At 44.1% G+C, this 27,449-nt stretch overlaps 1 protein-coding gene across 1 annotated transcript in view; it reads right to left on the bottom strand.

Annotated features, from left to right (window-relative positions):
- Window positions 1-915: 915 nt before the first annotated feature.
- LOC137629485 (geranylgeranyl transferase type-1 subunit beta-like) overlaps window positions 916-27,449 on the bottom strand; it is a 50,956-nt gene continuing 24,422 nt past the window's right edge. Inside the window, exons 5-7 of the mRNA XM_068360819.1 lie at window positions 15,921-16,040; window positions 10,500-10,616; window positions 916-1,589 (exon numbers count right to left, since the gene is read on the bottom strand). Coding sequence (XP_068216920.1) covers window positions 1,320-1,589; window positions 10,500-10,616; window positions 15,921-16,040 — 507 coding nt within the window. The 3' untranslated portion in view covers window positions 916-1,319. The remainder of the gene's footprint in view (window positions 1,590-10,499; window positions 10,617-15,920; window positions 16,041-27,449) is intronic.

The raw sequence follows: 27,449 nt of genomic DNA, 5'->3' as shown, positions 1-27,449 counted from the left end.
CGGTTACGGAACAAGTATAATTTCAGAATATCTGGAACTATGTGTGTTGGTTAGTTCGTTGAATAAAGAGGATATAAGATACTACCTTGAAGAAATCCATGTTATTCTGCATAATGTACTTGCATTGTTCTCGACTCCTTGTAAAGGATTTCTTGGGGAAAGTGGGTTAACTTATTAGTGGTTTCTGCTCAAGTTCCTTTGCTTGGTGTTATGTTGGTATCTTAGCCCTTGTGGTTCACGAGTCCCTAATACTTGGGGACCACACAGTCCTAACCCAAAAAAGTGGCTTTGAAAAAGGAAAAGCCAATTTTGGGGTTGTACATCGCTAAGGCTCTCGTTTCTCTTTTGATTTGTAAAACATTCGGTGTAACTCAGGACTACTCTTATTCGCAAATTAGATGGCTTCCACTTGAGTATTTCTTCGTCACTGGTAGTGTTGTCTTCACAGCAATTTGAAATACTTCACAGTGAATGACATTTTGATTAGCGGATAAACTTAGCATAAGAGCTACTGTGATGGATTTCTAGGGAGCCTGTACCAGGGATCTCCTTTATACACGCTGAGTCTCTGCTTACTGATTGATACACTAGCCCTTGGGAAGGGGAGATTATATTTCTTTGATATAGTATATCATGTTATATTAAACGCCCTGTCCTAACTTGAAAGGAAGGTACCAGGGACCAAACAATACCTTGCACAATTTTTTTTCTTTTATCACAACTCATTTGATGCATGTTTGGGATTGGTTATTTGGACAATCTTGTAGGCCTCCTTCCTCTCTCTGAAAATTAACTGCGAGACTAAAAAATTACCCATCTTTTACTCTGAACAACTTTGCATAGTTTTTACTTGTCTTCTCCTTTCAATGAACAAATTATAACTCTGCAAAACACATGGATGAGAAAGAAATAACATTTAAAATTAACTATGTAATAACCCAACGGGTTGCTTATAAAGGTGTAATAATTTACAATATTTCTGATCTGTAACAGCAATTATCTTACCTAAAATTATAAACATTGAAAACCTAACTTAATATTTGTGCAAAAAAATGAAAAAGGAAGGTTCATACTCTTTCACATTTTCCTGTGAGTGACTTGCTAAAAATGTGATGAAAGTACTGTAACTTCTTCCTTTTCATTCCTAATAAAATTCATCTAGTTAAAATTTCATATGCCTTATACAGTAGTGCAATGCATGACCTTCAGTATCCTTATGAAATTCATTCACATAGACTCCTCTATATTCATAACTTTTAATATAATACATATCTGACGATAACAAAAACACAACGAACAACATAATATTTAAAGCACTGTCAACACTCTACAGAGACGGAATTGTGGCAATTGGTATTTTGTAAGAGGTTTAGATGCTTCACAGCACGTTCACTGATGTTTAAGGCAGGATCTACAAGTCTTAAATCGTCTTTCTGGAGGAGGGAAAGTCCACTAATTCCAAGGTATGTGTGCAATCCATCAGGATGGGTATTAGGATACTTTGCCAAACCCCCAGTGATGGGATCTTGGGTGGATAAAACAAACTGCCTGAGAGATTCCAAGTCCAAAAACTCTATTCCACCAAGAAGCTGAAAATTAATAACAGAATTAGGATAACCTATTGTAAACTAGTTGACTATAAATCCTAATTTTTTTGTCAATGTTCAATTAAAAAAAGGTCTTTGCTACTTTACCATATATGCTTAACCACAATATATTTTACTAAGAAGTGTAATGAATGGCAATATTAAACTAATTTAGAATATATATTTGTAGTAAGAGCAATACTAAAAGGTCTGTTTAAAGAAAAAAATATAAATTCTTAACATCTAAATACTTGTTGAGTAAAGAACAAATGCTTATATAGTAATAAAAATCTTTTACTCAAATGGTTATATAGTAATAAAAATCTTTTTGTGGATAAGCTGTTGTAAGGGTCCCAAGGACTTTCCTGTAAAAGCTAGTACAGGGTATCATAAGACATAGGATTTACTTAAGTAATATTGTCTTCCATGCCCTGGAGTTAGTGTATCAATGTGCATGTAAAAGGAAGACCCTCAGGTTTGGGCTTCATTAAATCCATCGTAGTACCTACAATGCCGAATTTGTCTGCTAACTGACATGTCATCCACTGGGAACCATTACTGATGTAGTGATGACAATGCTTACCCAATCATTTGTTCATCTTTTCATTCCTAGTTGTAAAAGCCCATCTTTGTTCATGCTCTCGACTGAAAAGTTTCTAGATTTTTTCCGTGAACTTCCGTGTTAAGTACTGAATAGTTGATTAGTTTGATTAAATATTTACTTTATTTTAATGTTAGGCGATAATGTTTATACAGGCATTGCTATTCTGTCGATTACTTTGATTTGGTATTGAATGTTCTGTATTGTATCACAGCTATTCTCTGGCTCTGATTTAGCATGGAATTGGTTGTGTTAGATATATTATTATTTTGTTTTATACATAATGAGTTTTATTTCAATTTCATATGAATTATATAACAAAAATTAATCTGGTAGTTTTTGGCAACGTAAGACTGCTTAGAGTGTGGATTAGTTGTAATAATAATTTCTTTAAAAAGAAAAAAAACTTCAGTGATAAAGACATATACCATATAATTAGCTAGGCATACATATGCATGGATCGTGATATGCAGTTATATGTACATGTATGTTACACAAATTTTCATTCTTTACCCATTTGTGCTTTGATGGCATTCCAGGGTTTCCCCTTTAAAATCACCAAAAGCTCTGGCATTGGCTGTAGAGGTGAAATCGATGTAGGAAACGAATGTGTATTGTACTGTCAACTCTTCCCAGCAGAGAAGTCAACTGGGAACTGGAGATCAGTCATGGTCCTCTCATTTCTGAAGAGTTTTTTTTCCAAACTCCTTCCAGCATAAATGGCCAGTACAGTACTTTGAGGTCTGCCATCAAATAGGAAAACTATTTGATTTTGGTGAACCTGAAGGTTACATATTTTTAAATATCCATTCATCCGTGCTTCAACCTATAGGGAGTCATGTACCAGTTCAAAGCCCTATGCTTTGGACTATCCACTGCCATTTCAGAGCCCTATGCTTCGAACTGTCCACTCCAAGATCAAAGCCCTATGCTTCAGACTGTCCAGTACCAGATCATGACCCAATGCTTTAGACTGTCCACTGTCAGATGAAATCCTCATGGTTCGAAGTGTCCAGTACCAGATCAAAGCCCTATGCTTCGAACTGACCACTGCTACCCAAGTGTTAACACTAGTTTTCATTCTGGTCTCAGCTTGGGCCCTCTCAAATAGGATATTATCTTTTGAGGAATAGCAACAACAGGCAGATCCTGGCATCTTTCGGGAGGGCCCAATTTACTCTCTTTTGTCCTGATCTGGGGGGGCATGATAAATTGGGTAAAGTAGTTTCACACCAAAGCAGCGCACAAAGTATTCGGGCATGCTGATAAAAATAGCAGCAGTGAGTTTCTTTCCGGACGATCACATCATTAGGCTAAGAATGGTAGCACTCTTGTTCCCGTTCAAGCTACAATCCTAACCGGTGATGATAATGTCTTCTGGGACATCTTCCTTATTGGAGAAACTCTTTCCACTCAAGCATATCCACCAGCTATTGCTTCAATAGTGTTTGAGGTGCCACTGGCTGGCAGCCAGCAATCTCCCTACCATTTTGTTCCAGTGGAGCAAGATGAATGGGGCCTCTTTCCTGGCGGTTGAACGACAAAAACTTCACCGGTAGAGTTCCACTGAAATCCCCACCTCAGATGCTTCTGTTCACAGTCATATCCAAAAAGGGGCGAGGCATGTACCTAAGGAATTCAGCACTTCAGAAGAGTGGCTCCCAGAAGATTACCTATATGTCAACCTGCTAAAATGCATACAGCAATCCCTGCACTGCAAGTTTAGAGCCAACATTACTGTCTTTGCAGGTTGACAAAGCAAAGCAAATGCAAATCTACACAGTGGACAATGCTACAAAGCTGTCAGCAAGGTTTATTCCTGGCACCAGGTATGTTCTAGCACACATTCTTAGTTGCCAGATGCTGATTGTAAATTGAGAATGAACCTTTCTTGTGTGATGGAAAGGACTCTTCCTATCTGGGGATTACAGATTGTCAACATGGTCGCCAAATGGCTCCATGAAAATTTTCCAGTGTTCTGTTTTCCTTGTTTCAGAAGCATGAGAAGGGTTCCAGGATACTAACACACTCTCAGTTGTCAGATGTTGGTTGTAAATTGAAAAGGGACCTTCCTTGTGTGATGGAAAGGCCTCTTACTATTTGGGGATCACAGATGGTCAACATGTTTGCCAAATGGCTAAATGTAAATTGTAAATGAGAAGGTTTCCGTGATACTAACACCCATACGATCACCGGTACTCCTACTCCTATTCCCATTGCAACCTGATTTGCTAGCCGATCATGCCGTGTCTCAGGATCACCCTGATGGCTCCCAGATGACCGCAAGCAAGTGGAATCCCAATCTGCTCACCCATTTAGTCGAGTCTCTGAGAAAACTGCACCTTCAATCTGTAAAATTGTTTGCACTTCATAGTTGGAGCATGGTTGGAGACTGTAGAGAATCTCTGAGTGAAAGGCTTCTTGCAAGGGATTGCTCAGATCATGTCTGGGGACCAGTGATGGGCCTCTGCAGAAGTCTTCTTAGGTAGTAGACCTCTTTTTTTGTGATTGGTGTCATAAAAGCAGTTCTTCTTTCATTGTTGCTTGTCTATTGTATATTGTGGAATACTTTGTTCCTGTCTTCGCCAAGGGAAGTGCCTGTCAGTTGCAGTGGGGATAGGCTACTACTCAGCTAGGAGCAAAGTCTTCCAACTGAGAAACTAGACCTATTACCCTCACAAAATTGCTTACTACCATGAACTTCAAGCAGTCATGTCCATCCCGGGACCTCAGGCCCCAAAGTTGGATATGACCAGCGTTTTTAAGTCTTATGCGTAGCCCATACAAGGTTTTGAGATGAACATCTCTAGATATTTAGGGCATAATATTTTGGGTCAGACAACAATGTAGTAAACCCTGATGAGGAGGCGGCCTTATTCTAGAGGCCATCAGAGGGGACTTTGACCTCATCTGGAAGGCATCTTAAAGGTGCTTCCCCGGGGCTTGGCTCACTTGCTGACAATCCTCCGATTTGGTTACCTTTGGGCCTTTTTTTTTATATACTTCTGTAGGCTACCATCCATCCTGGATTCAGCCATCTTACATCTCTTGTGATATAAAAATTATCAACAATGGTTGAGACCTCGGTCAGCTCCTATGGCAGTTCTTTCCAGGAACCTGCTGGTTCTGAGACCTATGTTCCTCTTGTTTCCTTAACATTCCAGCCTGAGGATCTTCCAGAGCCTAAGCCCTCAAGCATTCAATAAAGGGGAAGCCCTAGTTAGTAGTGGCCTGTTCTGGCTTTTGTCTTCTGGATTCAGAAGTTTGTAGTAGTGGGTTCTGCTAAGGATGTAGAAGGGGTAACACCTGGCAACCTGGTATTATTATTACTAGCTAAGCTACAATACTTGTTACACAAGTTGGATGCTATAAGACTAAGGGCCCTACCAGGGAAAAATAACCTAGTGAGGAAAGGGAATAAGGAAATAAACTAAAGTTATGAAAATTAGTATAAAATATTTTAAGAACAGTAACACCATTAAAAGAGATCTTTTATATACTCTATAAACTATAAAAGACTTATGTCAGCTTGTTCTACATGAAAACATTTGCTGCAATTTTGAACTTTTGAAGTTCCACAAATTCAAATGCCTGATTAGGCAATTTGGTCATAGCTGGAATATAACTTTTAAAATACTGTGTAGTATTGAGTCCTACAATGGAGAGGGCATGTGTATTAGAATTAACTGCATGGTAATGTCATGGGTAAGAGTGGCAAATGGAAGAGTAGTAGAAAGGGCATTAATGGATTATGTGTTGATAACTAAAAGAATGTTTGGAAGATTGAAAGACGTGCACGTGTTTAGGGGTATGGCTAACGGTTTGTCTGATCCTTTTTTGGTGGAAGGAAAATTAGTTGTAGCAAAAGAGTGGGGGAATAGAGTAGGTGGATGTAAAAGGGAGGTAGTGAGGATTGAAGAGCTAATAAAACCGGGGGTAAAAAGTAAATATCAGGAAAGGTTGAAAATGGCATATGACGAGGTGAGAGTAAGAGAAACTGGTAATTTAGAGGAGGAGTGGAAGTTAGTAAAAGAAAATTTTGTTGGGATTGCAAGTGATGTATGTGGCAAGAAGGTTGTTGGAGGCAGCATGAGGAAGGGCAGTGAATGGTGGAATGAAGGAGTGAAGGTAAAAGTGGAAGAGAAAAAGAGGGCTTTTGAAGAATGGCTGCAGAGTAATAGTATAGAGAAGTATGAAAAATATAGAGAGAAAAAGGTGGAAGTAAAGCGCAAGGTACGTGAGGCAAAGAGGGCAGCTGACCTGAGGTGGGGTCAGGGACTGGGTCAGTCATATGAAGAGAATAAGAAGAAGTTTTGGAAAGAAGTGAAGAGAGTAAGGAAGGCCGGCGCAAGAATTGAAGAGACAGTGAAAGATGGAAATGGAAGGTTGTTAAAAGGAGAGGAGGCAAGGAAAAGGTGGGCGGAATATTTTGAAAGTTTGCTGAATGTTGAGGATAATAGGGAGGCAGATATAATTGCTGTTCCAGGTGTTGAGGTGCCAGTGATGGGAGATGAGAATGAGAGAGAGATTACAATAGATGAAGTGAGGAGAGCACTAGATGAAACGAGAGTAGGAAAAGCATCTGGTATGGATGGTGTGAAAGCTTAGATGTTGAAGGAAGGGGGTGTGACTGTACTTGAATGGTTGGTGAGATTGTTTAATATGTGTTTTGTGTTGTCAATGGTACCAGTAGATTGGGTTTGTGCATGTATTGTACCACTATATAAGGGTAAGGGAGATGTGCATGAGTGTTGTAATTCAAGAGGTATTAGTTTGTTGAGTGTAGTTGGAAAAGTGTATGGTAGAGTATTGATTAATAGGATTAAGGATAAAACAGAGAATGCAATCTTGGAAGTACAGGGTGGTTTTAGAAGAGGTAGGGGTTGTATGAATCAGATTTTTACAGTTAGGCAGATATGCGAGAAATATTTAGCAAAAGGTAAGGAGGTGTATGTTGCGTTTATGGATCTGGAGAAAGCATATGATAGAGTTGATAGGGAAGCAATGTGGAATGTGATGAGGTTATATGGAGTTGGTGGAAGGTTGTTGCAAGCAGTGAAAAGTTTCTACAAAGGTAGTAAAGCATGTGTTAGAATAGGAAATGAAGTGAGTGATTGGTTTCCGGTGAGAGTGGGGCTGAGACAGGGATGTGTGATGTCGCCGTGGTTGTTTAACTTGTATGTTGATGGAGTGGTGAGAGAGGTGAATGCTCGAGTGCTTGGACGAGGATTAAAACTGGTAGGCGAGAATGACCATGAATGGGAGGTAAATCAGTTGTTGTTTGCGGATGATACTGTACTGGTAGCAGACACAGAAGAGAAGCTTGACCGACTAGTGACAGAATTTGGAAAGGTGTGTGAGAGAAGGAAGTTGAGAGTTAATGTGGGTAAGAGTAAGGTTATGAGATGTACGAGAAGGGAAGGTGGTGCAAGGTTGAATGTCATGTTGAATGGAGAGTTACTTGAGGAGGTGGATCAGTTTAAGTACTTGGGGTCTATTGTTGCAGCAAATGGTGGAGTGGAAGCAGATGTACGTCAGAGAGTGAATGAAGGTTGCAAAGTGTTGGGGGCAGTTAAGGGAGTAGTAAAAAATAGAGGGTTGGGCATGAATGTAGAGAGAGCTCTATATGCGAAAGTGATTGTACCAACTGTGATGTATGGATCGGAGTTGTGGGGAATGAAAGTGATGGAGAGACAGAAATTGAATGTGTTTGAGATGAAGTGTCTAAGGAGTATGGCTGGTGTATCTCGAGTAGATAGGGTTAGGAACGAAGTGGTGAGGGAGAGAACGGGTGTAAGAAATGAGTTAGCGGCTAGAGTGGATATGAATGTGTTGAGGTGGTTTGGCCATGTAGAGAGAATGGAAAATGGTTGTCTGCTAAAGAAGGTGATGAATGCAAGAGTTGATGGGAGAAGTACAAGAGGAAGGCCAAGGTTTGGGTGGATGGATGGTGTGAAGAAAGCTCTGGGTGATAGGAGGATAGATGTGAGAGAGGCAAGAGAGCGTGCTAGAAATAGGAATGAATGGCGAGCGATTGTGACGCAGTTCCAGTAGGCCCTGCTGCTTCCTCCGGTGCCTTAGATGATCGCGGAGGTAGCAGCAGTAGGGGAGTCAGCATTATGAAGCTTCATCTGTGGTGGAAATGTGGGAGGTTGGGCTGTGGCACCCTAGCAGTACCAGCTGAACTCGGTTGAGTCCCTGATTAGGCTGAAGGAACATAGAGAGTAGAGGTCCCCTTTTTGTTTTGTTTCATTGTTGGTGTCGGCTACCCCCCAAAATTGGGGGAAGTGCCTTGGTATATGGATGGATGGTAATTCAGGGATAATCTGAATGCAAAGGATGGTCAAAGTTATGAAACATCTTATGCAACATGCATGTCTTTCTCTCTCCCTCCCAAAAAAATATATGTCCATGTAAGCAAGAGCTGCCAGTATAAAGATACGCTCAACTATATCCAAGTCCCTGTGTAAGCATACATATGAGGTTTTCCAGAATTTTGCCAACAATATGTTTGAACCAAGACACCATGTACTGTATTGGCATCTTGTGATCTGGAAAGATGGAAGAGGAGGAGTTTCTCCATAGTGATCCTCTAAGCAATCCCATTTTTCCCCAATCCTTGGTGGATAGAGCCAAGGCAAATACTTTGACCACTAACACTTCTCTTATGGAGAAGTGGGGGAAGAGGAAGATAATTTATAAGGGGCAATACTGTAACAGTGATCAGTAGCAATAGCCAAGGCAATCTGGGAAGAGACCAGCATACAAACAGCTCAACCTCGGCTCATCTAGTCTGGTATAAATTGCCTTCAAGGTGTTAAAAAAGCAGAAGCAACAACCACCTACTCAGGCAGAAGCCCCTAGTAATTTGTGATGCTGCACTACCAGAAAAGGGCAAATGGTAGGAGGCACATTAGAGAGGTCAAGGTTCTGACCCTTTTGCATAGGGAATGTCTTCAACAATGAATGCCTTTAGGTCAAGGGTCACCTTTATCATTTTCAAGATCTATGAACCCTATCATTGAAGATGTAGTATAGTCTCTCATGGCTTGGGCTGGTCGTAGAAACCTGAACCCTTCAACAACAAACAATTTTTCAGGTCAACACTGTAACTCTAATTCCTTTGTCAGCAAAATTTTGGAGAAGAGAGTCAAAGATTTCAGGACGACCTTTAATCTTTTTAATGTCCCAAAAAAGTAATTGACCAAGAGTGATTCTTGAACCCTCGTCTCAATAAATATCAGATTTGACAAGATTAAAATGGCCCAAGTATGCCAATTACTACACCAAGGGGCTTGGAACTGTGCTATAACTTTGAAAGAATGTTTACTGACACGTCCCTATCATTCATCATTTTCAGCCTTACCCAAGGTTTTCAGCTAAGAAGCAGCTTGTATAAGTTTAGAGTAATACAATTCATTCTCAATATATCTACAACAATTGATCAAACTATTGTGGAAGTTTCCACTGAGTTTGATTTTGAAGGTTTTGAAGTTTGTATTGGATTTTACAGGGGCAGTTATGCTCATAGCTACATTGTAGCTGATCAGTCCATAGTATTCACTCCTTCAGTGTCTGGAAATGAAGTTACACCCTCTTTGGTCAACACATCTGTATAAAAGAGTAGGAATATCCTATATTCCCCCTTTCTGACCCAAAACCTTCAAGCCTGGATTTTCATTCCCGAATAAATGGAAGAGATTTCTGACTCTTGTACCAGATAAAAAAAAAGAGTGCATCACTAGTCCTTGAGGATCACACAACCACCTAGCTCCCCCCCAAAAAAACAATTTTTGGAACTTCTGTGTGGGCCTCAAAATCCTCCTGCCTCCCTAGACTCATGAATGGAAGTGGGACATAATTGAGACATACTCCTGGACTAAAAAAATGGTTGCTGGACATGAACAAACACCAAGATAAGCATTGTCTTCATCATTAATTATGTCCTTCAGTGGGTGGCATCTCTCTTATACACAAGGAGTTGGTGCCTTGTATGTTGATATGATGGTGCTATGGCATAGAAAACCATATTTCTTTGGTGTTGACTTTGGGACCACACAGCACCTCTCTAAATAATAAATTCTTCCTTTGTCTAAAACCTTCATTCATCTACTTTTAACACAAAAAACATCAATAATGACACAACAGTTTCATAATAAAAACAAATACATAAATACCGAGCTTAGACATTACATTTATGGTTTACCCCCAATGCTGGCCCTGACTGTGCTATATAATGGAAATTTATCAATCGACAAATCAATTATTACCCTACAAAACTGCTAATCTTAAAAACACAATTAAAAATTTACCTTTAAAGATGCACCTATCCAAAATGTATAGCATGTATCTGATCTTTTATTGGGGCGACCTTGTAACCCTCCTTCCTCACTTTGACGATTAACTAACCAGCGAATTATTCTCTGTCTCTGTAAATAATAAAGTTTAAAAATTTAACGATTTATTGTAATGTAAATGAAAAAGATTTATTATAATGCAATTTTAAAGCAAGACGTATATCTTGCGTCAAAAGCAAAACCTGCCTAACAAAGGATCGTTATTCAGGATTTCACTCACCTGATCGAGCGATTTTCCATCAAAGAGAAAAGATTAGAGTATAAAATGTAGAATAAAAAGCACTGCATTTCTTTAATAAAATTAGTCAACCAAGGATTGGGTCACAATGGATATTGGAAATTAAGTCAGATTTAAGTGAAAAGTTAAAAATTTCAACACAAAACCTTGAAAAATTTGGTATCTACTATATACATGGAAAGCATATGGACCGATGAACTTTTATTTTAAAAGCACTGATGTTAAAAATAGAGCTGGAAATAAGGTATACAAGATAAATGCATCACATGAAATATTATTATGTATTTGCCAAAATACCCTTCAATATATGGAAGAGATGAGCATACATTGGCAAAAAAAAATCACAATTTTTTTTAGTAATTAACTATTCTGTACAAAATGAGTCCTTTATTAGGAGTATGATTTCAGCAAAGCTGGAGCGACCACTAAAATTTAATGGGGTAGCCTTTCAGCTAGATACTCACTTTTAACCTTGGGCCTAGAACTTCAGGGGTGGTTGCGGCAGGAAGTGAAACTAAAAGGAATCAGATTTGTTCCTACATGAATACAAACCATTATTCTTTAATAGGAGACTCATGCTTAAGAGGGAGAAGTCCCCATGAACCAAAATCAGGGCGGTTTAACTTTTGTGGGAAATATCAGAGCACCCGGTCCAGTATACGAGTAAAAGTAATGAATCCTGCCAACCTCCTAATGGTTGATCATTTGAAGATAACATAGGCAATAGATTAAGGCCCGTACCAAACGTAAATGGTGATTGGTCATAGGAGAACCTACCTTCTTGTACAGGATATATGTTATCTAAACGTTTTGTCGACTCGCAAGGACTGTGAGACACAGGAGTGCTACATGCACATCTCTTCTCGATTACCACCCTAGAGCACTTGACTTCATGGGTGTGATCCCTACTCTTTTTGGGATGCCTTTGCAAACTGAAGCATCTCTCTAATGCAACTTCCCTGGTGAGATTTTTGTCATTTAGCCACCAGGAAAGATCGTCCTATACCTCTTGCTTCAATGGAACAAGACGGAAAAGGAGATCACTGTCTGTAATCCAGTGATGCCTCAGACCACTGAAACTACTGTATCAATATTGGAGATACCTAGACACACTTGTGAAAGAAGTTTCTCTATGAAAAGATGTCCCAGAAGGAGTAGAGTCTTCTGGGACGTCGTTTCTACGAGCTGGCAGTTCGCTAGAACGGGAATGGCGGTGCCATCTCTTATAATACTGATGCAAAAATCTAATGGTAAAACTCTCACGGCTGCTGTATCTACCAGCATTTTTAGGTACTTCCTATTGTGCTTGGGCCCGAGACTTGGGTTTTCTCAATTTATTTCGATCCCTAGTTTGAAACAAATCAGAGTAATCGGTCTCGATCCTGAAGCAACTACCTACTGGAAGAGGCCAATATCAGCCAGTCGTCAAGATACCTCAAAAATAGTATTCAATTTAAGAGGATCCAACCTCTGACCAAAGTACTAAACATATACATGAACACTTCTGGAGCAGTGAACAGTCTGAAATATGCATCTTTGAACTGGTACACTACTCCCTCGATATGAAGCGGAGGTATTTTCTCTAGGACTGATGAACAGGTATTTAAAAATATAGGTCTTTCAAAACCATTAAAAGCAAAAAATTTTCCTCTCTGATGGCAAACAGCATAGTACTTGCTATCTCCATGCTGAACAGTTTCATAAAACAAACTTATTCAGCAGTAAGTCAATGACTAATCTCCAGTTTCCAATCAACTTCACTAATATGAGTCAACTGTAGGAACCCAGAGAACTGTCTTGAATGACTTTGAGCACAATCTTCATCTCCATTACTTCATGAACCTCTGTTGCTAAGGCCAGAATTTTGGCAAATTTGGAGGGTAACTCCAGAATGCCATTGTAGTGCAAGTGATGGGAGGTGAAGAGCTATGAAGGGCACCCTCAACTGACTTCTACCACCCACTGCTCTGCTCTATGTGGCTCAATGGCATGACAGCCATCCCTCACTCTCATGTGGAAGAATCACCCGAAGGTCCTAATCAGGCTTTGGAGACAGCCGGAGCATTTTCAAATGCTGATACTAAATGTGTCATTGCTGCAATTGCATTCCAATGGCCTGGGCCCCTGAGGATAACAGCAAAGTGGATGAGTGTCATGGCTAGCTTCCTCCCCCGCCGTCTAAAATGGGGAAAGACGTAGCATCCAGAACTTGGGCATTCCTCAATGATGATGTGCCTCTTGTCCAACTAGTCTGGAGAATAGGGAAAGAACAGTATCCCTTCTACTCAGGATCCAGTTGGCTCATTGATTTGATGACTGTTGTGCCTTTGCACCAGACAGATGCAACTTCTCGTACTTTGCCGTCTCGAGTAGAGGCAAAGTAGGCGACTGTACTGGATTAATGGCTGATATAGGAAGTCACTAGTAGGCTGGCCATGATACATACCTTTCCATGGAAGCAGGCTTAAGAACCGAGAAGACTGTCTTCTTGGTCTCATCTCTCCACAGGCAAAATCATCATCAATGCAGAAATTACCTGCTCAACGGAAGCGGAGACAGGCTTGCAGTCTCGGGCATGTAGAATCTTGATTTTGGAAAGCGTGCAGGAAGCAGGATCTTGCTACTCTGGAGTGAATTCTCAGGCCAAGAGATCTAAAATTTATTGTCTCCAAGAATCTTTATTTTGTAGAGAGTGCAGGAAGTAGGATCTTGCTTGACTGGAGTGAATTCTCAGGCCAAGAGATCTAAATTCATTGTCTTCAAGGCTATGGGAGTAAGTTCTGACCACGGCAACTTGAGGAAGATATTTGATCCTCAAGGGGAGCCAAAATGTTGATTAATGACTATCTTTCCACCTTTTACAGGAGCCACAGTAGCCCCTCTAAGGTCATTTCAGTCACTTGTATACGCAAGAGCATCGACAAATGAACACTTAGTCTTGAGATTCTACGTCACCACTGTCACTGGACCAAAGTAGGGTGCCTTTGGGGTGTTGGTAAACAGGTTTCAATTAGCCTCTCGGGAGACAATATTCATTTTTCATGGTATGGACCATCCAGAGTGAGAACAGGATTGGGTGCGTATCCTGCAGAGGTTAAAAGGGGGTCCAATTGATGATTGACCCCCTTTTCAAAAGCAGAACTGCCTTTGACCCTAAAAAAGTGCAGTACTGTATACATAAGCCTCAGCAAAGCGAGCATAGTATTGGTTGGCACACAGACATGTTGCATGGACACTGGTCACTTTGAGCTGAAAAAACTTCTTGCCAATTGCACGTATGTGATGGGGCCTCTTGGTGTTCAAGTTAGGTAAGAGCAGTCCAGGGTGGTCACTTGTTCCTGTTCCTAGTTGCATGAGCGCATGGAACTTTCCGGTATGCATACAGACTACGCAGGGAAAGAGAGGCGACATGCAATTTCATTCACACACGCATAAGTGTCACCATTTGCTCCTGGCTCCAGGATAAAAATGAGAACGATCATAAGCAAGGAAACAAATCGCTAATTTCTCTCACTCCACCACGATGAGCCAATTTCTCTCCCTTTGGAAAAAAGAGAGAGAGAGAGAGAGAGAGAGAGAGAGAGAGAGAGAGAGAGAGAGAGAGAGAGAGAGAGAGAGAGAGAGAGAGAGAGAGAGAGAGAGAGAGAGAGTGTATGTTTGTGTTGATCTCTTCCATGTAAGCAGGGAGAGATCGATTGGTATTATTGGACTACTCAGGTATTTATTTCTGCTTATAAGTACCATGTTGAGAGAATGGAAAATGGCTGTCTGTTAAAGAAGGTGATGAATGCAAGAGTTGATGGGAGAAGTACAAGAGGAAGGCCAAGGTTTGGGTGGATGGATGGAGTGAAGGAAGCTCTGGGTGATAGGAGGATAGATGTGAGAGAGGCAAGAGAGCGTGCTAGAAATAGTTTGAGTGGCGAGCGATTGTGACGCAGTTCCGGTAGGCCCTGCTGCTGCCTCCGATGCCTTAGATGACCGCGGAGGTAGCAGCAGTAGGGGATTCAGCATTATGAAGCTTCATCTGTGGTGGATAATGTGGGAGGGTGGGCTGTGGGACCCTAGCAGTACCAGCTGAACTCGGTTGAGTCCCTTGTTAGGCTGGAGGAACGTAGAGAGTAGAGGTCCCCTTTTTTTGTTTTTTGTTTCATTTGTTGATGTCGGCTACCCCCCAACATTGGGGGGAGGTGCCTTGGTATATGTATGTATGTATGTATAAGTAGCAGTATCTGAAGAATTTAACAATGACGGGGCAGTGGAGGAGGAACTAAAAGAGGAGAAGCACACCCTCTTTTTGCTAGCCTTCTTCAGGACTGAGGTCTTGGACACTAACAATGACAATCCCACAGAAGAAGAAACCACAGGGGGCTCTTCAAAAGCTGCAGCAACAATACCAGCAGGTGTCAGACCCTTCTGCACCTCCAAGGGGGAAACAGGAGTCAGGAAGATTTTTCCTATTGACAGAGTACCAGCGATGCGCGAAGAAGACTAAAATTTTATATGTTTAGATTGTTGTCATCATACGTCCACACACAGCGAGGGGATGACTAAGAACAGCCATGCTTCCACTAAGGCACAAAGATGATGAGATTAATGGCAGGTTTGTATATAAACCTGTCACATGTTACTTATCCAGACGACCCTGTAATTTTTACTTAATCTATCCAGGCTTACACAAATTCAACGGCTTATTTGAACACATCGATTTATCTTGAATGAGAAAGTAAGATCTTAAAACAGTTAAAATTTGAGACAGCAGGAGTAATGCTTATAGCTACATTCAAAAGTGAGTGTAACTGTCTAGCAGGTGGGTGGGGTTTCCCCCATCACATGCCAACAGTCATAACTACAGTACCTCGTAAAATTTAACGCCCGTTCAAGTTTCGCTGGAGTCATGCTCCTGTTAAAAGACAATGGATTATATTCAAGTAGGAACAAAAAAATTGATGAAATTGCGATTTTGTGTGATTGGAGTGTATAAAAAGATCAGGAATGCTATAATGAAATTTCTCAAGTTACTCGTCCAATCTGGAAAAATCCAGCACAGCACTAAAATTTTCTGTAAAGCTTGCCTCTTATGCTACCATGTATTATGACTGAATTCTCACAAAAATTAAATTATATACACAAACACTTACTTGTGACTTTGTAAGTGCAGATTCAAGCTGACCTAATAAATGTAAAGTTGCAATAGCGCAATAACTACTACCACCATGAGCTTCCAAGTAAATTCCTTGTCCAAGAGCACCTTCATAACTCTGAAAAAAAAGTAGAAAGTAGACCAGAATTGAAAAATAAATGTCCTATTTATTTTGTTTAATGCAGTTTGAATGTACTCTTTTATTAAAATAATTCAATGTGAACATTTTTGAAACCCGATTCAGTATCAAGACATCCTGGCATTATAATAAGATAAGGAGGCCATTTGAGTAGCTCCGACCTTTACAAAATTGTACTGTACTTGCATCATGATGTAATGGTGAATAATATAAAAATTTTTAAGTAATTTTTATTTTTCCTAACATACTTACCGAGAACTACTTTCTTAGGAGTTACCTGTAATCTCCTCTCTACCGACCATAGTTTTGTGTAGGGTACCCTCAATCCCGTTTTCTATGGAGGCCTACCCCGCCATTAAAGAATGTGCCCCGAGGGTAGGGTTTGCGCTAGGTCGATGTCCGCTTGGGTCGATATCGCTAGTAAGTTCTATTGATGTAGCACAATACTTGCAAGGGCAGAGGGGCACTCGGGGAAGGAAGGGAGGGCCATTACCCGAAAGTAGTTCTCGGTAAGTATGTTAGGAAAAATAAAAATTACTTAAAATTTTTGATTTGTTCCAACACGAATACTTACCTCGAACTACTTTCTTAGGAGACTTACACTTTAGGAGGCGGGAGTGCTATTCTGACCTACAGACCCAGTAAGCGGAGGCCAAGAGCCCTAGGTATAACGGGACATACTAGAAAACGGACGAGAGGGTAACTACACAAAGAGCTCACGTTAGTGTCTAAGTACTCACCCTTTGAAAAACTTCTTCTGATGTTGCATCCAGTAACGTAGTTGTGAAGAACGTGTTATCCAATGGTACAAGCTGGTAATCTCCGATGAGGATAGGGAACAACTGGGTAGGATAAAAGGAAACGAACCTGTGTCTCCCGGTTGCTATCCGCGATTGACCCTGGGGCTTTTACCGTTAAACCACTTGGAGGGCGGAGATGACTGTTCCAATGGAGAACCCGTCTAAGGACTTCCTCGAGTAGTCCTTGAGGTAAAGGGCAGTAAAAGTTGACTGGTTAGCCCAAGTACCTGCCCGAAGGATCTGACCCACTGCCATGTTTTTCTCAAAGGCTAAGGACGTGCTCAGACCTCTGATGTCATGAGGTCTGGGGACGCCTGGCACGGCCAGACCTTCTTCCTTGTAGGCCCTGGCAATAACTTGTCTCAACCAGAAGGATATGGTGTTCTTGGATACTTGTTTCTTAGTAACACCCGTGGAGACGAAGAGGCTCTTGATGCCTGGCCGGAGATGAGCCGTTCTTTCAAAGTATTTTCTAATGGCACGGACAGGGCATAATTTTAAATCCTCAGCATTACCCGTCTTAGGGATGGCTGGTAAGGAGAAACCTTCGAATTTAGGATCCCAGACAGCTGGGTTCTGGGTCTTCGCCACAAAAGAAGGAACGAACTTGAAAGATACTTCTTTCCACCCCTTCGAATGAGAGACGTCATAAGACAGCCCATGGATCTCCCCTACTCTCTTAGCGGATGCCAAGGCCAGCAAGAAGACTGCCTTAAGAGTGAGATCCCTGTCCACGATATCTTTCAAAGGTTCAAAGGGGGGACCACTCAACATCTTCAGGACCTTAGCTAAGTCCCACTGGGGCACCCTACCTGCTTGTGGGGGGCAGGACTGCTTGAAGCTCTTGACAAGCATCGCGATGTGCCTAGAGGACCCCAGGTCGATGCCCTTCAGGAGGAAGACTTGGCCCAAGGCGGCCCGAACCCCTTTTATGGCTGGGATTGACATTCTCATTTTGTCTCTGATATATACCAGAAAATCCGCTATGTCTGGGACAGAGGCATTGAGGGGCTTTATGTGCCTCGAAGTGCACCACTTCGTGAAGGAGGCCCACTTAGCTTGGTAGACCGTAGCTGAAGACCCTCTCAGGTATAGCGACATTCTCTTAGCAGTAGCTGATGAATACCCTTCCTTCTTCAGGAGTCGCTCGATAGTCTCCAGAAGTGAAGACGTAGAGACTGTGGGTTGTCGTGAAGTCTGAGAAAATGTGGTTGGTGTAGAAGGTCTGACCTGTCGGGTAGAGGCCACGGAGGTTGACTCGCCAGGTCTTTTAGGTCTGCGAACCACTCTCTCTCCGGCCACCAGGGTGCTACCAAAGTCATCTTTAAGTTTCGGGCCGTCCTTACTCTGTTGAGCACTTGTCTTTTCAACATGAAGGGGGGTAAAGCGTACACGTCTAGGTTGTCCCACCTGTGCTGAAAGGCGTCCTCTAAGGCTGCCTTCGGATCTGGTACAGAACAATATACGGGGAGTTGGGCGTTCAGTTTGGTTGCAAAGAGGTCCATCATCGGGGAACCCCGACGTTGGATGATGAGCTTGGCTACTTCTGGGAGGAGGGACCATTCTGTCCCTACTATTTGGCCCACTCTGCTGAGACCGTCGGCCAGCACGTTCTTCTTCCCGGGAATAAACCTTGCTAATAACACAACCTGGTTCGCTTCTGCCCAATCTAGAATCTTTATGGCGAGATCGCACAACTCCCTTGACTTCAAACCTCCTTGCTTCTTTATGTATGCTACTACCGTGGCGTTGTCGCACATCAACGCCACGGTGTTTCCCCTTAGTAGATCTGCGAAGTGTAGGCAAGCCTTCTGGACTGCCTTCAACTCTAGGATATTGATGTGGAGTTCCTTTTCCCCGTCCATCCAGGTTCCTCGCGCTGTCTCGTCGAGGAGATGGGCTCCCCATCCCTGGTTGGAGGCGTCTGTGAACAGTAGTAACTCGGAGGGGGGGTCGTTCGCGAAGGGCATCCCCTTGAGTGAGTTCGACCGGCAATGCCACCATTCCAGGGAGGGCCTCGTGTTTGGTAGAACTGGGATTAGTACTTGTTGCGAGTCCAGTTGGCACCAGAGGTTCTTCAGGTTCCATTGTACGGCTCTGAGTCTGATTCTCCCATGGGGAACCAGTTTCTCCAACGACACCAGATGCCCTATCAGTCTTTGCCATTCCTTTGCTCTCCTGGGGCGCCCTGATAGGAACGGGCGAATGATTTCCATGAGATTGTTTATTCTGCCTTCTGAAGGGAAGGCTTTTCCCAGAATGGTGTCTAGAGTCATCCCCAAGTAGGTCATTCTGGTGGAGGGGGATAGGTTTGATTTTTCCGGGTTGATCACGATGCCCAGATCCTTGCAAAACTGGAGGAGTTTCATCCCTTGCTCCTTCAAGAGGTCCTTCGAGGAGGAAAGAAGCAACCAGTCGTCCAGGTATCGGATGAGGCGAATGCCTCGTTCGTGAGCCCACACTGAGACAGTCGTGAAGACTCTCGTGAACACCTGGGGCACTGTTGACAATCCGAAGCAAAGGATCTTGAATTGCAGGATCTGGGAACCCCATTTCACCCGGAGAAACTTTCGACTCGAGTGGTGGACCGGAATTTGGAAGTAGGCGTCCTTGAGGTTTATGGTCATCATGTAATCTTTCTCCCTCAAGGACAGTAGGACTGACTTCGGAGTGTCCATTTTGAAGTCTGTCTTCTTTATGAACTTGTTGAGAGCCGACAGATCTATAACCGGCCTCCACCCCCCCCCCCCCCCCCCCCCCCGTCGCTTTTTCTACCAGGAACAGGCGACTGTAGAAGCCCGGGCCTGGGTGTAGAATTTCTTCCATGGCGCCCTTCTCCAACATGGAGGACACTTCCTCTTGAAGGGCTGTCTTCTTCAACGGGTCCTTGGGGACCAGCCACTCCGCCCGGTTGGCCGGGATTAGAGGGGGTGGTTCTGCTAAGAACGGTAACCTGTAGCCCTCCTTCAGTACGGACACTGTCCAGGGCTCCGCTCCGTGAGCCTTCCATGCTTGCCAAAATAGTCTGAGGCATCCCCCAACCTGAGGCTTGGGCAGGGATAGGGGGCCTCTCACTCTATCTCCTTCTGGAGGAGCGGCCTGAACGGCCTCTCCTGGAGGCAGAATAACCTGTCCTAAAGGAGGCTGAAGATGCTGGGGCCCCCCTACGGGGGGGGGCTGAGGTGCTGAGGACCAGGAGGAAGAAGGAGCTTCTCTCCTCGTCATGCTAGGGGAGGCCTGAGCCGTCGCGGCACTGTCTGAGACTGACCTCTTGTAGGGCGGTCTCCTTGTAGGCGTAGGCCTGGGGGTGCTTAAATCTTTCCTCTTAGACACCTTCTCCATAATGGTTTCTAAGTCTTTTAAGGGGAACAAGGAGTCACTCCACAAGGGAAGGCTCCTCATGGCCCGCGCCTCCCTATCTGGGACCTTTCGGGACACCTTAGCCAGGATGGTGTCCCTCTTGCGGAGTACCCAATTCGCTGTCAGGGCGAGCGACTGGTACGTCAGGAACTTTAGGGTCTTGCCCCCGGAGGTAATAAGTTCCCTCAGGAGGTTCTGCTGTTCCGGGTCCGTGGGGTCAAACGTGGCTTGCACCCCTACTAAGGTGGAAGCCCACCAGTCCAGCCAAGAGGAGACGTGCACCAGGTCCCTCGACATTTCTTCCATCATGGCGGCCTCCGATGGAGAAAAACAAACTGGGGCCGAAGAGGCTCTGTCCTCCGAGACGCCCTGACCCAGGATGTCAAGGGAAGGTTCTACTTTGAGGGACCTGGTTGACGCCCTTCTGGTACATAGACCTTGCCCTGAGTCTTGAGCCCCTGGAGTAATTTTGAAGAACTCTGAGTTTTGGGGGCTTCGGCATTACTAGCCACCACTTTGTCTACGTATTCTTGCCCTAGGACAAGATCCCGGGCTAGAGGGAGAGCCAGAGAGGTCTTAGGCTGGGTAGGGGACTGCATTAACCGTATAAGGCTGGACCTCCAGTAGTCCTCGTCGGTAGCTGCTGGTTCTTAAATTTTATGATGCCTCCTGATAAGGCCAATCACCCTTCTATAGGCCGAGTCCTCCGTCGGTGAACCCTCCCTATCGTCAGCCGAGGCCTCGGCTTGAGCCCGGGGAGCCGGGTCACCGGGCACACCCACCGGACGTCTTATTCTTGATGCAAGGGGCGCTGCCCTGCCGAGGTACTGGACTTCTTCGGCGGAGGCTTCCGCACCAGGGGCAGGGGTTAGCGCAGGCATCGTCGACCCAGCGAGGACTAGCGTCCGCTCAAGGTCTCTGGGGGACGAGGACGCGGATCCCGTGGGCTGACCCAACAGCGGGAACCGTTCCTTCCGACCCGAGGGCCGCACCAGCTGGGCTGGTTCGGCCAGGCTGCCCGTAAGGAAGCGCAGTTCCCCCCGCTGGGCGGGGTGAACCGGAGGCTTCGCGGTCTTATGCCTGCCTGTAGAGTCCTTCTCGCGAACTTGCCTGCGAGGGTCAAAACCGTGCTTGGAGGGAGGTCTCCTTGGCGAGAACTCCTTGGACCGGCGGTCCGGGGAACAACGTATCTCTGCTTCACGGGGTACGAAGACTCAATCGCCATCCGGTGACCTACTCCTTCTGTATTTTCGTCTTGGAGAGCGGGAGCGTTTCCTGCTGTATCTGGAGCGCGATCTTGAACGGGAACGCCTGCTCCTGGACCGCTCCCTCCGACGGCGATGCTTCCTCCTGGCTTCTTCACCCGACGAGTAATACTCCTCCGAAGAGCCTGACGACACTGCACTTACCGTACGGCGGGCGGGAGCGGGGACCGCGGGGGACTTCGTGACTCGTTGCGTGCCCGAGGTAGAAGGTTGTAGGAATTCTTCGGGAACTTCCGTGAGCGGGGTTGGGAACGAGGTTTGACGCCCAACGCCAGGAAACCAGGAATCTAGGCCCTCTTCCATTCGCATAGGAGACCTACCTGGTGTCTTAGGAAGTTTCCACCCGAAGGCATCACTCCCAGCAGAACCTAACTTACCCTGGTTGTCGCCGCCTGCCGAAGACCCTGAAACACAGGCCCACGAAGGGGGGCGAAGACACAGACACAACGTTACTACCCCACAATGGGTCATCGGAGGACACGTGCCCCCCCAAGCACAAGGGCCGAGTCTCCAGACGCACTGCTGGGCTCTTCACTAGCCCGAGAAGGACCCGCAACCCCCACTGCACTTTCACTAGATTCTTGGGGAAGATCGCTCGGTTCTTTCCCCACGATGGACTTACCTCGGCCCCTACTCTGGGTAGGGGACGGCGAAACAGAAGCCCCGTCGGACCGTTCACTGGGCGACATAGCGGCGAAGTAACACTAGCCTTCCTGGGTGAACGTTTCGACGATTTTCTCTTCTTTGTTCCGTAACGCACCCACTGGATATCACTCCAACCTACACACTCGGGGCACGTATCCGATGACGAACAAACCTTGCCCCTACAGGAGGAGCAAAGGGAGTGAGGGTCCACTTCAGGCTTGGAGAGGAACGCTCCACACGATTTACTGGCTCTAGGCCCAGGACAACGGCGGATTTGCTCCATAATGCACAAACGCAAGACACAGGAACGCAGGGAATCAAGGAATACACTGGGGAAGCACAAGGGTGGAAGGTGAACACACAGGAACACCAGGGATAAGTACACAGGAACACAAGTTACCACGCGGGAAACACGTGGGACACACACAACGCACACAGAGGATCGATAGAGAACGAGAGCGACGTGGTGACACGTCGCGACCAGAGAACTTACTGGCGATATCGACCCAAGCGGACATCGACCTAGCGCAAAGCCTACCCTCGGGGCACATTCTTTAATGCCGGGATAGGCCTCCATAGAAAACGGGATTGAGGGTACCTTACACAAAATTCTGGTCGGTAGAGAGGAGATTACAGGTAACTCCTAAGAAAGTAGTTTGAGGTAAGTATTCGTGTTGGAACAATTCATAATTAACTGATAGTGTTATGCAATCACTATTACAGTATCCCAATATTCAATATATCACACACTGTATTGTTACGTGGCATGTATTACATAGCTTCCCGAAATGCGAGACTATCTTCAAGCTTGTTAGCTAAAACAGCTGCGACAAATAACATTAGCAGGGTAATAATGCTTTAAATAAAAATATGTCCAGAGAAGAAGGGAGAGAATGGCTATCTACTAAAATAATTACTTTTGATTCAATTCAAGGGGAGAGAGAGAGAGAGAAAAAAACAAATCAGCCCCCAAGATAGGAATGAAATTTACCAAACAGCACAAGTTGACACCAGCAAAGTTAATTACTGTACACTGGACGAAGAAATTGATTTAGGGCATCAAATTACAGATTCAAATTTTCTAAAGCACAATAATCTCTTAAAGTAGCAACCAACATTTTCTCAAGTTACCATGGCATCATTATTCTCAACTTAAATAGTTTTGGACTTTGATTCCAAGACCTTGCTTCCTATTTACGTAATATCTTAATTTGTCAGTAGTCTACAGGTCTATTTTTATTCACCCATGCAGAAGATACATTTCTAGCAACCTTGACAATCCCTGATCTTCTGTTCAATGTGTCTTCAAGGTAACAAAATACTCTAATTCTACTATGACCTGCCTATCTACCACAAGAAAGTTCTCAACTTCTGTCTTATCCTTTTGCTCTTTTACCAAGTTTGGGGGTCACAATTTATTACTTCTTGTACATTTTGTAGTTAAAGTTTCTACTGTGATGTCACAATTTACATTTGGCAAAATGCCCCTTTTCTTGTTTTCCAGTCACCTTAACATTTGTTTTGCTTATGCCAATTTTCAGTCAGAATTATACAATTTATGATAACCCATGTATATTTCACAATGTTCAGTACCTTTTAAATGTCTTTCATTTAACTATGCTAAACATGAGTTTTCATTCATCTCTAAATACATCCTCAAAATAAAATATTGAATGGACTGCACAATCAACACATGAATAAAATGTGTTGTTGAAAATACTGTAATATGATATTTTAATTATAAAATAAATTTTTGAATATACTTACCCGGTGAATATATAATAGCTGCAACTCTGTTGCTCGACAGACACATACATAAAAAAAACTCGCGAGCGATCGCTATGCAGGTTGCGGGTGTGCCCACCAGCGCCAACTGTCAGCCAGATACCACTCTCGTATGTAAACAAAACCTTCAATTTCTTCTCATCCCACTGCGTCTCTATTGGGGAGGAAGGGAGGGTCATTTAATTTATATATTCACCAGGTAAGTATATTCAAAAATTTATTTTATAATTAAAATATCATTTTTAAATATTTAACTTAGCCGGTGAATATATAATAGCTGATTCACACCCAAGGAGGTGGGTAGAGACCAGAGTTAATTATGTTTACAGCGTATAAGCTAAGAGTTTTTTCATTCTGGCAGTTATCAATATAACAAAACCAAAATAAATAGGTACCTGGTGAGGAAGTTGACTTAGACGATTACTCTGCCTTGTAAGTCTGTCTTCCTCACGGAGCCCAGCGATCCTCTTAGGATGCTGACAGACTCCCAGGAGCTGAAGTATCAAGGGCTGCAACCCATACAACAGGACCTCATCAAACCCCTAATCTGGGCGCTCTCAAGAAATGACTTTGACCACCCGCCAAATCAATCAGGATGCGAAAGGCTTCTTAGCCTTCCGAACAACCCATAAAACAATATTAAAAACATTTCAAGAGACAGATTAAAAGGATATTGGAATTAGGGAAGTGTAGTGGTAGAACCCTCACCCACTACTGCACTCGCTGCAACGAATGGACCCAGTGTGTAGCAGTACTCGTAAAGAGTCTGGACATCTTTTAAGTAAAATGACGCGAACACTGACTTGTTTCTCCAAGAAGTCGCGTCCATAATACTTTGCAGAGATTTATTTTGCTTGAAGGCCACGGAGGTTGCTATATCTCTAACTTCGTGCGTCTTAACCTTAAGCAAACATCGGTCTTTCTCATTCAAGTGAGAATGAGCTTCTCGTATTAAAAAAATCTGATAAAATATGACAAAGAATTCTTTGACATAGGCAATGAAGGTTTCTTAACTGAGCACCATAATGCCTCAGATTTCCCTCGTAATGACTTAGTACGAGCTAAATCGAACTTAAGAGCTCTAACAGGACATAATGCTCTTTCCAGTTCGTTGCCTACGATCTCTGATAAGCAAGGAATATCAAAAGATTTAGGCCAAGGACGAGAAGGCAGTTCATTTTGGCCAGGAAACCAAGTTGAAGTGAACAAGTGGCTTTTTTCTGTAGAAAAGCCGATGTTCTTACTGAAGGCATGAAGTTCACTGACCCTTTTAGCCGAAGCCAAGCACACCAGGAAAAGTGTCTTGAGGGTGAGATCCTTCAGGGAGGCTGAAAGTAATGGCTCAAACCTGTCTGACATGAGGAACCTTAGGACCACGTCTAAGTTCCATCCAGGAGTTGCCAAACGACGTTCCTTAGAGGTCTCGAAAGACTTAAGGAGATCTTGGAGATCTTTATTGTTGGAAAGATCTAAGCCTCTATGTCGAAAGACCGAAGCCAACATGCTCCTGTAGCCCTTAATCGTGGGAGCTGAAAGGGAGCGAACCTTTCTCAGATGTAAAAGAAAATCTGCGATTTGGGCTACAGAGGTACTGGACGAGGACATAGATGCTGACTTGCACCAGTCTCGAAAGACTTCCCACTTCGACTGGTATACTCTAATGGTAGAAGCTCTCCTAGCTCTTGCAATCGCACTGACTGCCTCCTTCGAAAAACCTCTAGCTCTTGAGAGTCTTTCGATAGTGTGAAGGAAGTCAGACGAAGAGCGGGGAGGCTTTGATGGACATTCTTTACGTGGGGCTGACGTAACAGATCTACCCTTAGAGGAAGACTTCTTGGAAAGTCTACCAGCCATTGAAGTACCTCGGTGAACCACTCTCTCGCGGGCCAGAGGGTAGCAACCAACGTCAACCTTGTCCCTCCGTGAGAGGCGAACTTCTGCAGTACCTTGTTGACTATCTTGAATGGTGGGAATGCATATAAGTCCATAAAAGACCAATCCAGTAGAAACGCGTCTATGTAGATTGCTTCTGTATCTAGGACTGGAGAGCAAAAGATTGGTAACCTTTTGGTCAACAAGGAGGCAAAGAGGTCTATGGTTGGTTGACCCCAAGAAGCCCAAAGACTCTTGCCCACGTCCTTGTGGAGGGTCCATTCCGTGGGTATCACCTGACCCCTCCGACTGAGACAGTCTGCCACGACGTTCAAGTCCCCCTGGATGAATCTCGTCAACAGGGAGATGCCTCGAATTCTAGACCATAAGAGAAGGTCCCTTGCGATCTCGAGCAGCGTGAAGGAGTGTGTGCCTCCTTGCTTGGAGATGTACGCCAAATCGAGCAGCGTGAAGGAGTGTGTGCCTCCTTGCTTGGAGATGTACGCCAAAGTTGTGGTGTTGTCTGAGTTGACCTCTACCACTTAGTTTCGAAGATGCTTCCTAATATCATCAAGGCCAAGTGCACTGCTAATAGCTCCTTGCCGTTGATGTGCATGCTCTTCTGACTTGAGGTCCACAGACCAGCGCATTCCCGACCGTCCAGGGTCGCACCCAACCCAAACCCGACGCGTCTGAGGACAACACGTGGTTTGGGTTCTTGACTGCTAGGGATAGTCCCTCTCTCAGACTGATATTGCTGTCCCACCATTTCAGGCATGCCTTTATTGGTTCGGAGACTGGGAATGATACCGTCTCTAATGTCTTGTCCTAGTTCCAGTGAGAGGCTAGATGGAACCGGAGAGGCAGAAGGGGTAGTCTCCCTAGTGAGACAAACTGCTCCAGGGATGAGAGAGTCCCTACGAGACTGTTCCAACTCCTGACTGAATAAACGTTTTCTTTTCAGCATTAGTTGGACTTCGAGCAGGGCTTGACTGCGAATCTCCATCCCCAAAAATAGAATAATCTGGGATGGGATCAGTTGGGACTTTTAGGTTGACCACAAGTCCCAACTCCCTGGCCAGACTCAACGTCCAATGTAGATCCTGCAGACAGTGAAGGCTGGACGATGCTCTGAGAAGCCACTCGTCCAGGTACAGGGAGGCTCGGATCCCCGATAGCTCGAAACTGGTACCCCACATTCCTGTAAACAAACCTCAGAAACGGTTGGGAATCCGGGTGTATAGGAATGTGGAAGTATGCCTCCTGAAGGTCGAGAGAGACCATCCAGTCGCCTTCCATAAATGCTGTCAAGACAGCCTGGAAGACTTCATCGTGAAGTTTGTCTTGACAATGAACACATTGAGCGCACTTGCCTCTTACGTACTCCTGCAGTGAACATGGCTGCCAAATCATGGAGCCATCCCTGAGGGACTTGTTCCTGCAGAGAACGTGGCTGTCAGATCATTGGAGCCATCCCTGAAAGCCTTGTTTATGCATGACATAATTGTACAGCAAAACTTCAAAGGCTCGAAAACAGCTGTGAAGTTGACCTGTAAAATCTTGGAGCGTCTCATGGCCAGGCGCCAGGGAGAGTCTATGAGGTTTGAGAAGTCTATCTGGACAGAGGCAGGAACTCCCAAGCCGAGAACTTCTCTCGTGTC

This window comes from Palaemon carinicauda, chromosome 37 (genome assembly GCF_036898095.1).
Source record: "Palaemon carinicauda isolate YSFRI2023 chromosome 37, ASM3689809v2, whole genome shotgun sequence".
Lineage (NCBI taxonomy): Eukaryota > Metazoa > Arthropoda > Malacostraca > Decapoda > Palaemonidae > Palaemon > Palaemon carinicauda.
Note: the sequence above shows the minus strand (reverse complement) of the source record. Positions and strands in the feature narration are given on the sequence as shown.